The sequence below is a fragment of the Balaenoptera acutorostrata genome, chromosome 4, assembly GCF_949987535.1.
Source record: "Balaenoptera acutorostrata chromosome 4, mBalAcu1.1, whole genome shotgun sequence".
Taxonomy (NCBI): Eukaryota; Metazoa; Chordata; class Mammalia; order Artiodactyla; family Balaenopteridae; genus Balaenoptera; species Balaenoptera acutorostrata.
The window spans coordinates 15,234,150-15,254,910 of NC_080067.1; the positions used below are offsets into that span (position 1 = coordinate 15,234,150).

The 20,761-nt window shown below is 35.3% G+C and overlaps 1 protein-coding gene across 7 annotated transcripts in view; it reads right to left on the reverse strand.

The window, feature by feature from the left end:
• The window catches only part of NPHP3 (nephrocystin 3), a 43,835-nt gene that overhangs the window by 16,589 nt on the left and 6,485 nt on the right, over positions 1 to 20,761 (reverse strand). For all 7 annotated transcript variants that reach the window (XM_057545888.1, XM_057545887.1, XM_057545892.1 and 4 more), the window contains 13 exons: positions 20,410 to 20,543; positions 18,844 to 19,004; positions 16,664 to 16,820; positions 14,023 to 14,097; positions 12,529 to 12,702; positions 10,494 to 10,597; positions 9,402 to 9,516; positions 9,002 to 9,145; positions 8,423 to 8,520; positions 7,258 to 7,360; positions 6,747 to 6,829; positions 5,193 to 5,331; positions 2,959 to 3,123 (listed from right to left, as the gene is read on the reverse strand). In XM_057545888.1, coding sequence (XP_057401871.1) covers positions 2,959 to 3,123; positions 5,193 to 5,331; positions 6,747 to 6,829; positions 7,258 to 7,360; positions 8,423 to 8,520; positions 9,002 to 9,145; positions 9,402 to 9,516; positions 10,494 to 10,597; positions 12,529 to 12,702; positions 14,023 to 14,097; positions 16,664 to 16,820; positions 18,844 to 19,004; positions 20,410 to 20,543 — 1,652 coding nt within the window. The remainder of the gene's footprint in view (positions 1 to 2,958; positions 3,124 to 5,192; positions 5,332 to 6,746; positions 6,830 to 7,257; positions 7,361 to 8,422; positions 8,521 to 9,001; positions 9,146 to 9,401; positions 9,517 to 10,493; positions 10,598 to 12,528; positions 12,703 to 14,022; positions 14,098 to 16,663; positions 16,821 to 18,843; positions 19,005 to 20,409; positions 20,544 to 20,761) is intronic.

Consider the following 20,761-nt stretch of genomic DNA (forward strand, 5'->3'; position numbering starts at 1 on the left):
ACTTATACCTATCCTTCTTAAACTCTTCTAAAAGATTGAAGAGGAAGGAGCACTCCCAAAGACACTCTGTGAAGCCACCATCACCCTGAAATGAAAACCAGACAAAGATACTACCAAAAAAGAAAATTACAGGTCAATATCTTTGATGAATATAGATGCAAAAATTCTCAACAAAGTATTAACAAACTGAATCCAACAACACATAAAAAAGATCATATACCACAATCAAGTTGGATTCATCCCAGCGTCACAAGGATGGTTCAACATACGCAAATCAATCAATATGATACAGCACATCAACAAAAGAAAAGACAAATATCACATGATCATCTCAATAGATGCAGAAAAAGCATTTGAGAAAATTCAATATCCAATCATGATTAAAACTCTTACCAAAGTGGGTATAGAGGGAACATATTTCAACATAATAAAAGCTATATATGACAAACCAACAGCCAATATAATACTCAATGGTGAAAAGATAAAAGCTTTCCCGCTAAAATCTGGACAAATACAAGGATGACCACTCTCACCAGTTCTCTTCAACATAGTATTGGAAGTCCTAGCCACAGAAGTCAGACAAGAAAAAAAGCAAAAGACATTCAAATTGGTAGGGAAGAGTTAAAATTGTCATTATATGCAGATGACATGATACTACATATAGAAAACCTTAAAGACTCCAAACAAAAACTACTAGAACTGATGAACAAATTCAGTAAGGTAGCAGGATACAAGATTAACATACAGAAATCCATTGCATTTCTTTACACTAATAATGAAACATCAGAAAGGGAATGTAAAAAAAAAAAAAAAAAACCAAAACAATCCTTTTTAAAATCACATCCAAAAAAATAAAATACAGAGGAATAAACCTGACCCAGGAGGTGAAAGACATTTATGCTGAGAACTACAAAACATTAATAAAGGAAACTGAAGATGATTCAAAGAAATGGAAAGATATCTCATGCTCTTGGATTGGAAGAATTAATATTGTCAAAATGGCCATACTACCGAAAGCAATCTACAGATTTAATGTGATCCTTATCAAATTACCCATGACAGTTTTCAAAGAACTAGAACAAGTAATCCTAAAATGTATATGGAACCATAAAAGAACCAGAATTGCCAAAGCAATCCTTAGGAAAAAGAACAAACCCTCCCAGACATCAGACAATACTATGAAGCTATAGCAATCAAAAGCATGGTATTGGCACAAAAACAGACATATGGATCATTGGAACAGAATAGAGAGCCCAGAAGCAAATCCAGACACCCACTGTCAATTAATCTTCAACAAAGGAGGCAAGAACATACAATGGGGAAAAGACAGTCTCTTCAGCAAGTGGTGTTGTAAAAGTTGGACAGCCACATGTAAGTCAGTGAAGTTAGAACACACCCTCACACCATACACAAAAATAAACTCAAAATGGCTTAAAGATTTAAATATAAAAGACATGACACCATAAAACTCCTGGAAGAGAACATAGGCAAGACCTTCTTTGACATAAATCGTACCAATGTTTTCTTAGGTCAGTCTTCCAAGGCAATAGAAATAAAAGCAAAAATAAACAAACAGGACCTAATCAAACTTACAAGCTTCTGTACAGCAAAGAAAACCATAAAAAAACCAAAAAGACAACCTATAGACTGGGGAAAATATTTGCTAATGATGCGACCAACAAGGGCTTAATTTCCAAAATATACAAACAGCTCATACAACTCAATAACAAAAAAACAAAAAACTGAATCAAAAAATGGGTGGAAGACCTAAATAGATATTTCTCCAAAGAAGACATACAGATAGCCAATAGGCACATGAAATTAGCTCATCATCGTTAATTATTAGAGAAATGCAAATCAAAACTACAATGAGGTACCACTTCACATGAGTCAGATGGCCGTCATTAAAAAGTCTACAAATAACAAATGCTGGAGAGGGTGTGGAGAAAAGGGAACCCTCCTACACTATTGGTGAGAATGTAAGTTGGTGCAGCTACTATGGAAAACAGTATGGAGGCTCCTTAAAAAACTAAAAATAGAATTATCATATGATCCAGCAATCTCACTCCTAGGCAAATTTCTAGACAAAACTATAATTCAAAAAGATATATGCACCCCTATGTTCACAATAGCACTATTTACAATAGCCAAGACATGGAAAAAATCTAAATGTCCATTGACAGATGGACATTCATGAAAAAGAATGAAATAATGCCATTTGCAGCATGGAAGGGCCTAGTGATTATCATACTAAGTGAAGTAAGTCAGAAAGAGAAAGACAAATACTGTATGTGGAATCTAAAATATGACAAAAATGAACATTTCTGTGAAACTGAAACAGATTCACAGACATAGAAAACAGATTTGTGGTTTCCAAGGGGAAGGGGGGTGGGGGAGGGAAGGATCGGGAGTTTGGTATTAGCAGATGCAAACTAGTATATGGAAAAAAAAAGTTATATTAGTCATTATTTACTATGTGCTAGACATCATGCCTAGGACCTCATCAGGATCAATTAATTATTCACCACCTCAATTAATTATCTTTACAACCCCTGAGGTAAGCTGCAAACATCTGCCCAAGGCTCAGAGAACTTGCCCAAGGTTACATTAAGCTGTGAAGAGCTGGGCTGTGAATTGAGGCAGAGTGACTTACAGAGCCAAAGTTCTTAAAACATATATAATATACCAGCAATTCAATGAAACATAAAATTGAAAAAACTACCTTTTAAAGTAATAGCCATTTCACAAAGGTACTTACTTCATAAGAATAATATTAGCCAAATTTTGTGTCTAACCTAAAATCACTGGAAAACATTTTTGTAATGCCAAATTCGAGATTTCAATTTTGTCTTGTAATTGAAATATTTGAAATGATGTGGTATTATATAGCATAATACATATGCGATGATATGTGGACATTTCAATAAGTGAAAAAAACCTTATTAAGATAACATTTACCTGTAGATGTTGAAACTTGAGCAAACCACAACCATAAGTCAACAAACACATTTTATGTAAACTGTGAATAAGGGAGGTCAAGACAGCCCAGGACAGCTCAGGATAGAGTTCCATCAATTCTGATTCACTCACACCATTGTGACTAACATTTACAAGGCAGAGAATCTAGGTAGAAAAACGAATTAACAATGATTATAAAGCACCTCTATTAGTAACTAACAGCCATTAAAATTTCCACAATTCTTTTAAACTTAAACTTATTTGAATTTATCATTCAAGTGATTTAATAAAACAAGAAACAGATTTCTTAAAATAAAACACACTTTCCAAAAGGCACTAATAAGATAGTGTACATATAAAGTCTAGCACACCAAAGATAACACACATATAGAAAAATTTAGTGAAAATTAAAACTGCAGGAAATGTCTTATTAAAACTAATGACAAAGTTCTGATTCTGGGAAGATGGTGGAAGAAAACAGTTCTCCTACTACAAATGCCTGTTAATGTCAGATAACACATAACAAAACATTTCCAAAAGTACAGCTGAACCTGCAGAAAAGAAAGGGAAATCCCCCAAGTATCCCAAATAAATAGGAAACTGAAAATTAGAGGGCTAAGTGCTGGAGCTGCTGTCCCTGGATGAAGTGGGGAGAGAGGATAAGCAGCAGTCCCGTAATTTAGCTTGGGTTTTCACACCCACAGTCAGGATGGAAGGGGAGCCTTTAAGCTCTGTGAAGCAAGGAGCTGGAACTATGATAGAATGCTTGCCAACACAGGGACCTTTCCAAGGCTGTCCCTAGTGACGGAGTGCCTGAGGGAAACAGCCAACAGACAGAAGACTGTGGGCTTAGAGGCAGAATGAAAAGTCAAACCCAGGGGAACCCCCAACCTGAGAAATCGACATAAAAATGGATCCAGGTTAAAACTATAAGAGTTCCGCAAGGTTGCTAGTAAATTTCCAAAAATTAAATTGAATAACCAGCAACAAACAATTGTAAAATGCTATTTTAACTACAGAAACAAATTTTGTCCTTAGAAACAAATTTTAACAAAAGATGTTTAAGACTTTTATGGGGAAAAAGACAAAATGTTATTGAAAATCATCATTCAAGAAGATGACTAAATAAATGGAGAGCTATTTAGCTTTCCATGAAGAAGACTTATACGATAATTTCCCCCAACTTAGCCTCTAAATCCAGTGCAACTACAATTAAAATTGCATATTGAGTTTCCATGGCACTTGCTGAGCCAATTCTAAAAATACATGTGGGAAATGAGCCAAGACAACTGCGGAAAATATTAAGAGGGGGTTTGCCTAACCAAATATCAAAGCTTACTTTAAAGTTCTAATAGTTAAGACAGTGGTATTGACAAGGAATAGTAAATTGGAACAGAAGAGCCTAGAAACAGACTCATGATTATATGTGAGCTTGATACTTGACAGATGGCATTCCAAATCAGTAGAAAAGATGTATTAAATAAAATGAACAATTAACTAGCTGTATTTTAAAAGATTGAGAAGTAGGTTCCTAGGAATTCCCTGCCGTGGCCCAGGTTCAATCCCTGGTCGGGGAATTAAGATCCCGCAAGTAGTATAGCAAAAAAAAAAAAAAAAAAGACGTAGATTCCTTCCTCACAAAATAAATTAAAATATATCATATGAGTTAAGGACTCACACATGAAGAACAAAATTATAAAATATTTTGAAGGGAAAAAAATATAAGAATAATTTTATGATAGCAAAAGATTAAAAAAAATAAGATACAACAGGCATAAGCCATGAAAGAAACTGTTGATAAATCTGACTTCATTAAAATAAAACTTTGTATAATGACACCATAAAGTTAAAAGACAAGAACAGGAAAAAGACACTGATTTGCAAACTCTATAACAAAGGATTTGTATTCAATATGTAGAACATTTAAAAACTCCTAACAGATCAACAAGAAAAAGTCAACTCCGTTAAAAATTGAGTAAAGGACTTGAACAAGCAATTCACCTAAGAGGAAACAAGAATAACCAAGAAGCATGAAAAGATAAAAAATCTCCATGATAATCAGGAAAATGCAAATTCCCTGAGATATCACTTCTGGCCACAGCACACTATGGTAGTGGGTATAGTATATGCTCGAAACATATTTAGCATTACAAGGATTTACTGTTTACTTCAATTCACACACAAATACAAACAAGGCAAAATAATCTTCCCTTTATTAGTTTATTACACTTTACCTGTTTCATTAGTTCTTTATCTGTATCATTTGTCATGGACTCCTGGATAGATCGAAGAACAAGTCTATATAATGAAACAGTATCTTGACACTGGAAACACTGAAGAAGGATTTTATCTAAATTGCCTGCTCTCCCAGCACTGTTGGAATTGAGAACAGATTTAATTTCTTACAGTCTGCCAACATCTGTGAAAAATTTGGGGTAAATAAAAACAATGCTCTATTTTACCTCTATGTTTTGTACTGTTTAACTGATAACAACAGGAATTCAATAAAACATGACACAGGAAAACATTAGTTTTATGGGGTTGCTAGAGTCATCACAGTTATTTTAGTGTATTACCATTTAATTCAATTCAATAAACATATGCTGGGACTTAACTATGTGTCAAGTAATTACTATACATTATGGAACATAAAAATGAGTGAGACATGGTTCTTATCACCTAGAGGCCTGCCGCCTACATACAGGAAGCAGGAAAATAATTAAAAATAAGTATTATTAGTTAGCCATGCAAATTAAATTAAAAAAAATAGAACCAGAATTTGGAAAACATCAGGCTAAAGAAAATCAGTAAATGGGGTTTATTTTAAAATATTACACAATATTTACCAGTAGTTTCTTTTTTAAATATAAAGATATGCAAAGAATAGGGAAAAACAAAAAAAATGGTTCCACAGTCCCTCTTAAAAGAGATAATTTCAATAACTATTATGAAATGCATGACTCTTGAACTGTACTTATGCAAGCCACTGATGTTCACAGATGTACCGCCACAACTCTGGGGACAGCGAAAATATCATGGACAATTCAAAGTTTCAGAAGATTTTTTTTGTTTCAAATTTGGTGCTTCAGGTGAGAATGTGGAATTAAGAGACAAGAGTACTAGATTTAGTGTCTAGAATATGAGTTGTGCTAGGATTACAACCTACTGTGATGAATACCAAAACAAGTGTTGATCTTTTTTACCTCTGGTTGTGAACAGACAAAGTAGGTGAGGCTGTACTGATGAAGAAGTAAAAGTAGTAAAACTCTCTACTGCTTATCTAAAGGCAAATTATGAATGGATTTCTAAAATAGAAGACCTATCGTAAGATGAAAGGTTTATCAGGACGTGGGAACAGAGACAATCAAAAATTCCTACCTACATACCTACCTACTGATAGTGAAAGACACCTGAAATAACATTTTTATGCCTCAGTTGTCTCCTCACTTTCTCAGAGCTAGGGGCCTCAAGGAGGCGACAATGAGCACTCCTGGGTGGGCCCCAAATTGAGACCAAAGATGGCCTTCTTTTGCAACCTCCAGTCAGGAGAAAGTTATTGTGATGAAAACCAGACAGATATATCCAACAAGGTCTGATATTCAAGGACTAGCAGCAATCTTCAGTCATAAGTCACATTCTCACGGTTGTTAGTATCACTGTTAGAATAAACAGAATCTTAGTGGCCCAAGAGATTGTCATAATGATCAGTTTTCAGTTTCACACGGTGAAGAAGCGTTCTGCAGCAAACAGAAACATGCTGAAGATGACATAAAATAACCACCACTTACCACGCAATCATTTTGCCGAAAAGAGTGACATAAAGGGCATTGCAGGTTGTAGCAGAACGACAGTGTCGTTCTAGCTTCTTCTCCTGCACCAGTTTACCAAAAAACAAAACAGAAATACAAAACCACCCTGGAATTAAGCGGTCTTTACAACCAAGCCATCAACAAATATCCCTGCAGAAATAACACGGTTCCTGCCACCTCATCAGCGGCATCACTGCCGTGTGGTACTGGACCACAGATGCCGTCAACATACAAATGCTTTTTTGCTTTTAAAATACTGCTTAATATAATATAGTAAAGTAAACCTTAAGACCAAAGTCTTTTTTATTGCTTCTTCTATATCTGTTATTAGTTTAAGAGTAAATGCATTTAAGAAGGTAATTATTACTAAGTTCCAATTTTCCTTAGAACCATATAGAGTACGTATATTGAATTTTAAGTCTCATATGAGGTGTTTTTAGAAGGAAAGCTATAGAGAGTAAAAGAAAGCAGCAAAATTAAAAATACTTACCTGCTCTTTACTCAATTTAATGTCTACAGAGTGGCATTCTGCGATTATAATAGATTTTGCATCTTTCGGATTTAAAGGGTCAAGATGAAGTGTAGGCCACAACCTTTTATTTAAAGAAAAGAAAAATGAAATTCTCTTTTAATAATACAACAAAGCTGTAATCTACCCACAAGACAAGTCAAAGTCTATTACAAGAATTAAATTTTTATACTGCCTTCATAAAATAAAAAATTTAATCTGTTAATCATATTAAGTAATATTATTTCATTTTTTAGCAATTAATCACAACAAACACTGTTATAAATAGCTTATACACGAAGTGTATAACATCTCCAGTTCTATGTTCTATACCATCAGTAAAACAACATAGGTATTAGTGCCTGTGAGGAATAGTATCAGACAGTCTTCGTCCACAGATTACTTGTAATCCAATTAGAATTTACACCCTACAACATCCATTCTCAATGGGGTGGTGAAAATTGTTTGTTGGGGAGGGGAAATCTTACTCTCTTTATGCATAAAGCACAAATATACACACATATCTGTTTATATTCATGAATCGATATATGATGTATGTACAGTATTAACATTTCTTGGCAGGTGATCAGGAAGAAAATCACTAAAGGGCTCCTAGGGTGGGGAGGCAAAAATAGGTCAAGAAACACTGCCTTACAGAACTCAGCCACTGCATCCCTTTTTGAGGACCGTTAAGGTGAGCTTGCATTTCAGGACCACAGGTCTCTGGTCTATTTTTCCTAGCCCGGCCTTCCCCGTTTTCCTCACCCATAAATTTAGCTGCCTACTAGACATCACCAATTGGAGCTACAATGGGCAACTCAAACAAACCATGTCCAAAGACAAAAGTCATGACCTTTGCTCCACAAACCTGCCCATCCTTTGTGTTTCCCATCTCAGTTCATGGAACCACAGTTTACTTAATTTCTCAAGCCAGAAACCTGGGAGCTATCCTAGCTTTCTTCCTCACATTTCTGATCTAACCTCCCACCAAATCCTATAGATTGCATCCTTTTCTTGAATTTGTCCACTTCTCCCCATTCTCACTGACATCATATGAAAAATATGAGAAATACACATATCAAAAACCTCTCTTTGTTTATACTTTAAAAATTTCATGTAATCTGAAAGAATTAAATTTAGCACTTACCTCCATGCTGGAGGGCATGTTTCCACATTCACAGAAACAATTACTCTTACATTCACTGGCAGTGGATCTATCAGCCATTTCATGTGTTTTTCAACTTGCTTAAAAATAAAACAAAATTCCATCTATTAATTCAAAATATTTCAAAAGCAACCCAATAACAGCTCCCCAAGTAAAATGAAACTCTCATTAAATTTCTCATTATTATTAAGGATAAAATCTTATTTTTTGGATGATTTATCTCAGAATATTAGAAGAACAAGTGGCAAAACACTACTATCACTGATCTGAATTCTGGGCATGTAAGGAAATGTCAAGGCCCTAAAACCATGTCAAAATGAACAATATTTGCTAATTGTGAAAATACAGTTGGTCCTTCCCAATAAGATACTAGCATCTACTGGCATATATATATATATTTTTTTTATCCAAATGCTTCCTCTCTAGAAATTAAGCAGAAATAAAAGAAACAACATCAACATTTTCTTCTCACAAACATATGATTTAAACGTCTGCTATAGTCACTACTAATATTTTTGTCTCTTTCTGAGTATATCAATAGGTTACAAAGTGAAAACATACCTGAATTTGATCTATAGAATCAATAATGATGATGATGCTGCCTTGATGACGGGCAGAGAGTTTTTCCAGCCAATGTGGAAATTCTTCCAGAAGCTTAGCAGGATCCAGTGTCAGAGCAGATACTGACCAAGAATGTTGCATCAACTACAAGGTGAGAACACATGCAAATTAAAGTAGCTACACTGTATCACAACTGGTGAGAAGTATTTCTGTCTCTGCATTTTAAGCCAAAATTGTCACCAAAAGGACCCAACTGCATTGACTACAATTTTTAACCTTATGCAAAACCAAAACAAATGTGTAATACTGAAAATTGGTTTATCATCAGGTACTCAGGCCTGACAACTTCTGAATCTAAATAAAAATTCTGATAACTCCAAAAGACGGTATATTTTTCTACCTTTAGAGTCAGTCGTTTAATAATCAAGGAAGACTCTGAGCTGGTTGACATGGGCCTCCCCACAAAATGAGAAAGAATTAGTGTGTTAGGGGAATTCTTCTGTTGTAACTGGATCCTGAAAGAAAAAGACCTTTTATAAGACTGATGAAGCTCCTTTACGGTCAACAAGAAAAGAATTCACAATGCACTAAGCATCAAATGCTACCTGTTAGTAATTACGTGGTCAGTCAATTTTGAATTAATATGGGAAACTTCCATTTTTACACCACTTTTAGATTCTTTTAAATAAACCATTAAAAATTATAGCTTCATTTTAATTACAAATTGGTGTTACTAACGTAAACCAAAACACTATACATTTGAGGTTAAAGTATTAGTAAAATGAGCATTAACCTTTAATTACAAGTATGTTATTAAAGGAAAAAGGAAGTTTCTTTGTTAAGTATAAAAATAGTATTTCCAAACATAACTCTGAATCAAAGAGCAATAAAAAGGAAACAACATACACTAACTCCTCAATGTAAATAATAACTAAGCGTGAAAGAAAATGGTCTTACCACTTGTTTTTCAATAATATGATGCACTAAAATAAAACTAAGAGTTTATTAGCTTATATGAACCTTAGTCCATAATTTGAAGAACTAGTTTGCATTCGCAGTAAAGATTATCCTTTATTTTGATATTCTTTATGATTTATTCTACTCTAAATAGTCAGTCTTTGTCTTGTTTCAAATATTTAAAATCCCAATGAAACTTTTAAGACAAAGCCAGTAATTGAAAATAAAGGCACATGCCCTCTATAATTCACCTAACTCCATGCCACAGTGACCACTCCCTTAGCTCTGACCTACATAATTTATGTACACAATCACAAATGCTCACATTTCCTATTCCTTTCTCGTTCTGTATCTTCTCTCTAACTTTCAAATTGTATCTATCTCAGGGCATGAGTCTGTTATATTACTCCTTTTGCTTTTTTAATGTTCAGTACAGGCCCTGCAGCAAGGTAGACATTCAATAATTCATTTTGTTGAACGAGTTCAGTAATTCAAATGATGACAACGATAACAATTTAATTGCACTGAATCATACCACTTTGATAAAAGAAGGGACTTTCCAGAGCCTGGTCCTCCAGATACAAGAAGGGGTGGAATTGGTGCTGGTGCTGCCACTAGATCATTAAGGCGTTGGTAATACTAGAAATAAAAATGAATTTAAATTGTGAAGAAGAACATGCCTCTTAGAATACTAAATAGAGTCAATTTCTGATTATCCTCTGAAATCAGTGGAGAAAAGCTGCATGAAAAAATGAAATCTACTTTTAATCAATAGCACCCTCATAATTGCTTATTTTTATGGCCAGTTAAATATGTCCAAAGTAGTAAACTAAGAATGGGCCCCAATTTCTCCTACCAGAGTATTAATGGATGAGGGGCAACCTTTCAGATCCCCATGGGGCTTTGCACCATTCAGATGTCCTGCAAAACGCTGCAGGGAGACTACTGCATTACTTTAAGTTCCTGAACCATGGAAAGTACCACAGATGGCCTTGAGGGCACCAGCAGGCATCCTACATCTCCTGGTCAGAAAAACACCTGTCCTGGAGACCATCTCAGTTTCCAGAGAAACAAGAGGGGGTCTTGCAGTCTCCCAACATGCTACTGAGAACCAAGCTAGGACACCTGAGATCTTTCTGAAACTGCATGTGTTCCATGCAAAGTCCAAGAACTCCTATTTCCTAGGCTTTCCTCAGATAGGAAAACCTCGTTCAGAGCTGAAAAGGACACACTCAGAAAACTGAAATATCTCAGTCGTTATAAAGGAGTTTCCAAAGTCATCTTGGGGGTTAGGATGTTTATTAAGTGTACCAGTGGTCTAAATGATAGCTGATGAGGAATCAAAAGAATGTGTAATAAATAAGTAGTTTATGCGAGCTTTAGGGTAGCAGAAATTTCCAGCAACTACAATAAATAATTACTTGGTATAGTTTTTCAATCAATTTTTCTGTTTGTCATATCATATTCCCCAGGAACTCAAATATTTCTCATAGAAATGATACTTCTCAAGAAGAAAAGGGCTTAATTGATTTATGACCTTGTAAATCCTAACAATTTAGTTCATGGTCCCAACTAAAGCCCATTTATAGACCCATGTTTCCCACATTAAGACCCCTTGCCATAGAAGAAAGCATAGGATTTGGAGCCAGAAGACCTAGGTTAAAATCTCACATCTGCAATCTACACCCTGTATGCTCTTAGGCAAACTATAATCTGGACCTTAGGTTCTTCATTTATATAATAAAATAGTGATAGCAATGCCTCTCTTATAAAATGACAACAATTTAACATTTACCATATGCCAGGTACCGTGCCAAGTGCTTTATGTGCATGACCTGATTTAGTCCCCCAAACAACCGTGTGAGACAGGTGTTATTAGTTACCCTCATTTTACAGACAAGAAAGTCAAAGTTTAGAGCTAAGTAACTTGATCAAAATCCATAGTGAGGAAATGGTGGAACCAGGACATAAACACTGAGAGTCTAAATTATGAAAGTCATTAAAAATCCTATAAAAATACAGCTGTTAGTGACAGCTACTGTAATATTCTTTAAGATATTAGTTCTTATATTAATTTTTAAATATTATTAAGTATTTTTGAACTTGAACACAGATTCTTTGTGCACTTCTAGTTTTGTTTATTTGCTTAGATATTTAAGGATGCTGAAGGACTGACCTGCCTACTGCATTAACTACTCTGCTTTGTTTTCTGAATGTTTGATATTTTGATTCCTCCAAGAATTGGAACAATAGAGAGCCTTACTATTTTCATCAAGTTTCCTAGGTATCCTAAACTTGGTCTGGTGAATTGCAGATGGTAGCATAATAAACATGTAGTTGATAAATCCTAATCTGTAACTAAACATGTTTGATATTCATAAGTATATTTGAATCTCACACATCTTTCATATGATACAAACCTAAGCACATGTCTCAACATGGATAATTAAGCCATGAGGGCAGATACTAGCACAATCCTTAACCTTGACTATAATTAGATGAAACCACAATTATGACACAGGCTTTAAGCAGCAACTGATCTTTGTTGGAACAATACTCCAAATGCTTACTTTCTCGAATCCCAACTCATGGGCTGAATTTGAAGCCTGCTGAAAAGCTTCCATTTGCTCTTGTTCATCATGTATGTCCCACAGAACATCACCAAAATCATCTTCTTCTGGAATAGAATCTTCACTGCCCAAATCCTTAGTTTCCAGGTCTGTATTTTCAAAGCCCAGGATGTCCTGAACACCAAGAGCAAGCACACAAAAGCAAACAAAGGAAGTGAAGACCTTGTACAGTATTGTCAGCACACAGGCCTAAGATGGCCCTCACCTACCTCGGAGGGCAAGCCCAAACCTATGGCCTTTGTATGGTACCTCCAGGGATCAATTTATAACTATAAAAATAAGCAATAGTTTAAAAATAAAGAAAAGAAGTAAAGAAATATTAAAATAATAAAAACAAACACCACTCTCATTCATTAAAAATAAAGTTAGAGGGAATCTGGTTTCTGAAAGATGTTACACAATATCTTTGGCTATATCTGGCTGGCGAACAATTTTAAAGACCATGCTAATGCCTAAGAAATATGCTGCTTTACATTTTTACAAGCATTTAATTACTAAGATGGGGTTTCTTGATATCAAATATCTCTGCTATGATGTCTAGTCTTTATATTAATCACTGAAAATATGTTGTCGTACAAATGGTAAAGTTGGTCAATATGTCCGTTTTCACTTACTGCCATTTACTCTGTTCAATTCATCTTATTTTGGGGCTCACTCTTTTTCTCTGATAACAAATCTGCATACTTGTAACACAAGTTAATTTTAAAAAGTAATTTAGTCCCTTACTTCTCAAATAGGGTCCCCGGTACCCTGAGGGAGGGGCCAGCAGGTAAGGATAAACGCAAGCTAAACATCTGGTGCCCATTTTACTTGAAGATAGGGAATTCTTTTTCTTTTTCTTATCATTATTAGAATTTTTGCTGATACATAATTTTAAATGATTTTTAATATTAAAAAAAGATAGGTAAACATCAAGCAGAATATATAATTCACATAAAGTTTCAAGATAATACTGAGACATCATAGAAACTTTCAGTTTGAGACACCTCTGTGATCCATGATCTCAGACACCTAGAGGTGTGTTTTCACCCCTCTCTATTGCTAGCGGGATAACGTGGTGGAAAAATTCAAGACAGATTTTTCTAATATACAAAAACTCAAGGTGCACACAGAATCTAAGGAGACTCTCTGTTGAATAGGATGAACATTATCCCTCATATACTTCCTTTTTACCTACCACTTTTGTAATCCATTTTATACTTAACGGATATTAAAACATCAAATCGTTTGTGAGACAACTGAGAGATACAGATACATGGTACTGGGAATAACACAATAATACCACCAGATGGACTCTTGCCAGAAACGAGGGCACTTTACCCTGGTATTGTTTTCAAAAACAACCAAACAAGTGATTTTCTCTGGAAAACCCAATTTTATTGAAATCACTCTTAAGATATTTGAGAAGAAATCTTACAGGGAATGCACATTTACCTGTTTAATAATCTTTTCTACATAAATATAGGTTTTATAGACTCCTTCTGCAGGATCTCCTGAGTGATCAATGATCTGGGGGGAAAAAAAGAAGTTTAACAACAAGAAAATAACAGGAGGAGGAGGGGGCGGTAAACACTTTTAGAGTGCTTATATGTTAGGAACTGTTCTAAGTACTTTGTGTATATTAGCTCATTTACCCTCACAACCCTATGAGGGAGACACTGTTATTCTCTCCATTTCATAGAAGAGGAAACTGAGGCAAGTTAAAAAACTCATCTAAGGTCACACAAGGGATTTAGCGTGAACAGTGTTGCAAATAAAACAAAAAGTATGCTTTCTTTTTTGCTTATGTGTCCATCTGAGAAAGTGACTGGAGTTGGTGATACCAAAACTCTGTCCAGGACCTGGTATCACCACTGAAAGTCCACTTTGGTCTGGATGATGCACACACCTGCACATTTTGACATGTGACAGCAGGAACCTGTTAAGGAACCAGACAGGTGGGATGGTGTGTGCTGGGGCCTTGGTAGCAGCATCTGCGCCCCCATGGTGTGTAGTGAGGCCATGGAGCCTCTGTCCCTGCCAGCACTTGGATGCAAACAGAAGTAAATTTTATCATGTGGAGCAGAGAGTGTGGAAAATATTCCTAAATTTGGCTTGATTCTTTTCAGCTCACAGCCTTGGGGGAAATAGTTTTTGTTTTTTTCTTCTTGTCCTATAACCTGAACACGTAGGTTCATATAAAAGCCCTCCCTGAATAGTGTTTGCTTTCTGCCTGTTTGTTTCAGAAGGGTAACCAGGGTAACCTGAGGAAACATGGAAGGGTTGGGGTCCCAGGCTGTAGTGGTCAGAGGGAACTAACCTTTCATTCGTGGGAGACAATGGGGCCCCCTCTGCCTTCCCCTGTGGGCCGGGGCCTGGCACACAGTAGGTGCTCAGCAAATCTGTGGGTTACTTATGGAATGATCCAGAGGAGTGGGGGGGGGGGAGGGGCCATGTGCCAAGGCTGAGGGCAGCTCCACGACCTTCACTTGGGGGACAGGTTGGGGAGCCGGTACAGAGGACAAGGCACCCCCCGCCCCACAACTGTCACTCTCAGTTCCTCCCCTGCTTGGCTGGGGGGCTTGGCCCAAGGTGAAAGGAATGGTCTTTTTTCAGGAAAATTCCAATGGCTGAATTCTCACATTTCTGCTTCAGGTAAGAACTTGTGGATACCTTGCTAATCAATTCACCTTTTTGGGTATGAGCATTCCAAAGCTGGGAAAACCAACACCGGCCTTTATTGTTTTAATCACTCTGCTGAGTGTCCCTTCTCTTGATGTCCTGAATAAAGGTCATTTTTTTTTTTGTAAACACACATACACATATACACACGTACATGTGTGTACACACACGTATGCATGCCTACACATTGACACACACACATGAGTTAAACAGCTACTTTAATTTCATCTTATGTATTTCTGTACCATTCAATACACATAACCTTCAAAATCCATCTTTATGCCAATAAAGCAAAGAAGTTTATCCTACATTTAAATTTATAATCATAATAGAGAGATCTTATTTGACTCCTATATAAAAAAATTCATCCTCTAGTATACTAATTTTTAAAAGCAATATTTATAGAAAAAATAGAAAAAAGATAAAGATTAATATCTTTCGTCGTGGCACCTAGTGAACTAGGCTGGTACTAAAATAATTCAAACAAAGAATGAAATGGCTCTGGAGATTAACTGTAATAAAAATGTACTCTTGTCTTAGACTCTTCATTATGTTATGCTGGCCTCAAGAAAAATGCTTGTATTCATATTTGATCTTATTTTCTGGCTAGGCATAGAGAAACAGAAACTTCGTCAAAATCCTAGAGTTGTTTTTGATTGTATTCTTAACACTAACTATAAACATTTACCAAGTTATCTCAGCATGCAGTAATGCAAAGCCTGTAATCTCTATTCTAAAATATATCCCACCACGCATATAGGGATGATCAAATCCTTCTACTAGTCATCAGTTTTTGGCTTTTCCCAATGCTTTCAGGAAAGGTTACTATGAAAAGGCTCCTCCTTACACTAATCCTTGATCAACAATAGATAGAAGGACTCTGTGCTTGGGAAAAAAGCACAGTAAAGATTTTGATTTATCCACTTACAGATCATACACTTTTTAGGCACATATTGCTGTTGATGCCTCTCTTTCTCTCATAGTCCACAACTAATCTGTTAGGAAATCTATTGGCTCTGTCAAAATTTATCCAGAATCCTACTGCTTTTTATCACATCCTCTACCACCACCCTGGTCTAAGCCACCAGCATCTCTCACTTGGATGACGGCAACAGCTCTCCACCTCTGCCCTACCCCGCTACCTTCCCTCCAAACCACAGTCAGTTCTCAACACAGCAGCCCAGGAGAGTCTTGTCAGAATAGCATTTCTTCCTCTTTGGTTAAATCCTTCAATGGCTCCCCACCTCACTCTAAGTAAAAAAAACAAGGTTTTTCAGCATCGGCCCCCGTGACTGCTCCTACTCATATCCCCTCACTCGCTCTGCTCCAGCCCCGCTGGCTTCCTTCCTCTCCCCAAACACGCCAGCACCTCTCTCTGCCAAGCATGTTCTTAAAAACAACCTATGAATTTTACCTTGGCTTTGTTGGTCTTGTTCAGGTTAGAAACTTGATCAATCAGGTGCTGGACAGAGTCAGAACTGACTTTCCCATCTTCCAAACGATGATAAAGTAATCGTGGTTTGCCTTCAGGGTTTTTCAGAAAAGCTTCTTCACAGTCTTCCAATAACAGGCTAGATTGGAAATCAGTATTTCTTGTGCTACACTGCACTGTGGCAGCACACAGTTAGTCAATTAACCTAAGTGCCAAGAAGGGGGATTTACTACAATGACAAGTGGCCAGAAAAGGCCCCGCTGCAGAATAAGTGAAACTTTCCAAAAATGGATGTTTTTATAGCTCTATTCTAGCTAAGTGTCAATATTAAAGTATAATATATTCACTAGCAGACAATGAGAGTAGGTACAATCAACTGTACAATAAATTAAATTTTAAAGCATACATAATTTTAATTTTTTAAAATCTAATTTAAAAAAAACTTGTCAAAAATACTGTTAAACACTGCTCAAAATAATGGTCCATACTCATGAGACTTTGCAAATAAATGGAAAACCTAATTCTATTCACAATTATATAATTTCAAGTTAAAACACAAATATCATCAGCCTCAAGGTTTCAAGATTTTTCTCTTCTCTAGTCCTTTAGCCTTTACTCATTCAATAAATGATCTGAACCCTTATACCCCAGATACACTGTAAGAAAGATCCAGAGGCAGATGGGGAAGGTTAGATAGCTATTAAAATCTTGACTGTGGTAAAGGTTAAAAAAAAATTCTAACTATGTACCCTAACTACAGTTTGTACTATTCCTATTTAAATTCCAGAAAAATCTTCAAATAACCTACTAGTGTTTTCTACATCACAAGGAAAACTAAACAATTTCCCTTTCTAAAAAGCATTAAATGAAAGTTTGTCTAGAAAGGCAAATTAGTGTGTGTATACAGGGGAAAGCCATTATATGATTCAGAATTTGCATAAAAAACTAAAATACCTGCCCCAATACGAAACAGAAAAAAAAGCAAAAAGAAGAAAACAGAAAGAAAAAACAGCATGGTTTTAACGATTAAAGAATTAACAAGAGAAAAACAACAAATGACATATACTATCACCTAAGATAAAATACTACCTAGATATTAAAGAATAAAACAGGATATATTCTTAATATAAAAACAAAACAGGAAAATAAAAGAGGGAAGGGGAGGTAAAGGACTCCAACTAAAGGAAATCAAGTTGAAGGAATCCTTAAACTTATTTTGGGAAAAGGTTCCTTGACCACGTAGCTCCCTGGCCACCTGGCCTCTGGGTAGAGTCTTAAGGATCAATGATAGGTTATACTGCAGGGACTCTCATAAAGTTTAGGGCTCCAAACACTTCCAAACACAGTTAAAGTCAGAGTTGGTCCTCAATAAAAAGAGAAAAATGCTTTGGAAGGATTAAATCCAATGAGACAGAAAATATAGAATGAAAAATTAACTTCTCATTTAACCTCCTATCTATCTTATTTTGTCTTCTAGCTATATATCTAACTGGTAAAAAAAAAAAAAGCTTCATTTGCAGACTAGATTCATTGGTGTGATTATATTTCACATTATAAGAAAACTGCTCACTTTACTGGATTTAAGTAGTTAGCTCCTCAGAGAATTAAAAATATGATTTAACACCTATGCAAGTGTTCAAGTGCCTCTCAATCTGTATCTGAAGAAAGAAAATAAAGAAGGTTAATGCTGATTATTGAAATCAGGGGTGACCACCTTCTTCTGTAAAGGGTCAGCTAGTAAACATTTTGGGCTTTGCGGGCCATACAGTCTCTGCTGAAATACTCAGCTCTGCTGTTGTAGTGTGAAAGCAGCTGTAGACAATACATAAATGAATGAACATACCTGTGCTCCAATAAAACTTTATTTATAAAAACAGGTGGCTGACAGGATTTGACTTGAGGGCCATAGGTTGCTGACCCCTGATTAAAATGATCTTTATATGAATGATGTTAATCTTATAACCTATTAAACAAGCTTAACAGTGTGAAACTTTTAATTTTTTATTTTATTCACGTATTAAAAGTCATAGAATTTATTGAATTTCATGGATTGTTTTTGATTATAAGAGTGCAATTAGAACTTATCTTTCAAGTTCATCTGGTAATCTCAATTCTATTTATGAGTTTAACTTCTATAATAAATTATAAAATTTTCATCTTACCTTGGTAAGGTTAAATGAATGAATAAGATAACTAATGAACTCTTCTCAATTTCCCATTTTCTTACAGTGAGGTACTGATTTTCAATATCAATTGGAAAATACACAGTATGGAAAAAGTATCCCATTGTCTCACACATTCTTTTAAGTTTAGGTGAATAGTCCTAAAAACAAGTTAAAACATAAGAAAGCACAGTTTATTTAACTAAAGATCTAGTCAGCTTTATACTACTTAAAATCAAAAAGGTTATGTTGGATATTCTCTGATTTAAAACTTTAAAAAATATATGATCACATCTTAAAGAAAACCTTTAAGAGAAAAGGCAAGTTTCTCTATAAAATAAAAATAGTAATAGCTTAGCAACTTTCCTGTTTCCTAGCTCAGAAAATGATTTATCTCATAATAAACTTAAAACAACAGGAGTAAAGTATTAGGCTATTTTGCTTTGGTAGTTATTTATTTTTATTATTACAAATGACTTCTGTTTATTGTTATAGGGTGAAAAATGTAAATCCATAGATTTATATAGTAAAAAGTGTCCACCGTGATATATTAGAACACTAAAGCAAACAGATATAAAAATATGTTGGTCTATAACAAATTAAGGTACTTAGTAATGATGATTATTATTACGCAATAAATTAGTAATTCCCTCAACATGTGTTTGGGAACAGCCTATACTGAGTAGAAGCTTTGGTTTTCAAAATACTTTGTCTTTTTACCAAAATTGATTATTATCAAAAAGGAAAGCTAAATGAACTTATTAATCAACAATCTGGATGATGTTAATATAGCAGGTATAGCATGTGATATGCATATTTATTTAAAATTCAGTTAGAACAGTAGTTGGTAAACTTTTCTGTAAAGGGCAAGATGGCAAATTAATAACAGCTTAAGAACTTGGCTGTTTTGGCAGAGGTTTTTGTGGTCCATTTAGTCTCCATCATAATTTATTCTGCCATTAGTGAGAAGCAACCTGAGACAATACATTGCACGTGGCTGTGTTCCAATATAACTTTATTTATAGACACCAAAATTTGAATTTCATATAATTTTCATGTCAAAATATTATTCTTCTTTTGATTTTTTTCAACCGTTTAAAACTGTAAAAACCAATCTTAGCTCTAGGTCATACACAGACAGACTGCAGGCCAGATTTGGCCCACAGGCTGTAGTTTGGTGACCCCTGCCTTAGATTAACCCCAATGGCTGCCTTGAAAAATTTAAAACCATGACAAGGATTAAATTTTGCCATAATCTGAAACAGATTCAAGAATAGAGCTGGCAGGTATTAACTATAGCAGGCACCATCAGTAAGGGCCATAAACACTGTGGAGAACGTGTAATGAAGCATTCAAAAGCATAAAGTTCCAAGGTCTTAATTTGAATATACTGATAATACTGAGTAAGACGTTTTCTTAAGAAAAGCCCAAGATGCTTCCAACTCTTTAAGACATAATCTAGTAGGTAGTAAACTACTTGGTTCAGGCAATCAATAGTATCATAACCAGGACACAATATTAACTTTATTTTAAATCAGTGAATACAGAATTTATAAATGTCCTCACCTTAAGGAAAAGATCAATTTCGGGCTGGGTTTCATCTGTATAAATGAGGTAACATCTGACAGTGTTACTCCACAGAGAATGTGAAAACAAGGGGGTAACTTGTAATAAACTAGCTACAGCAATATCCCAGTCATCTGAAAATAAAATTTCTCATAAGTTACTGAAAAAAGATTACTAGAAAACATTTGACAAGATGATTCCCCAAAAGTCTGAAAGAAAACAACAGGCATCATCTGATCTCACTTGTAATACCGACAAAGCTTCTAGAATAAGATATTAGAAGGCAATCAGTTCTCTAACCTCAAATTCTATCCTGGGGATTAAAGCAATCAATGCCACCAGTGGTCTTTGC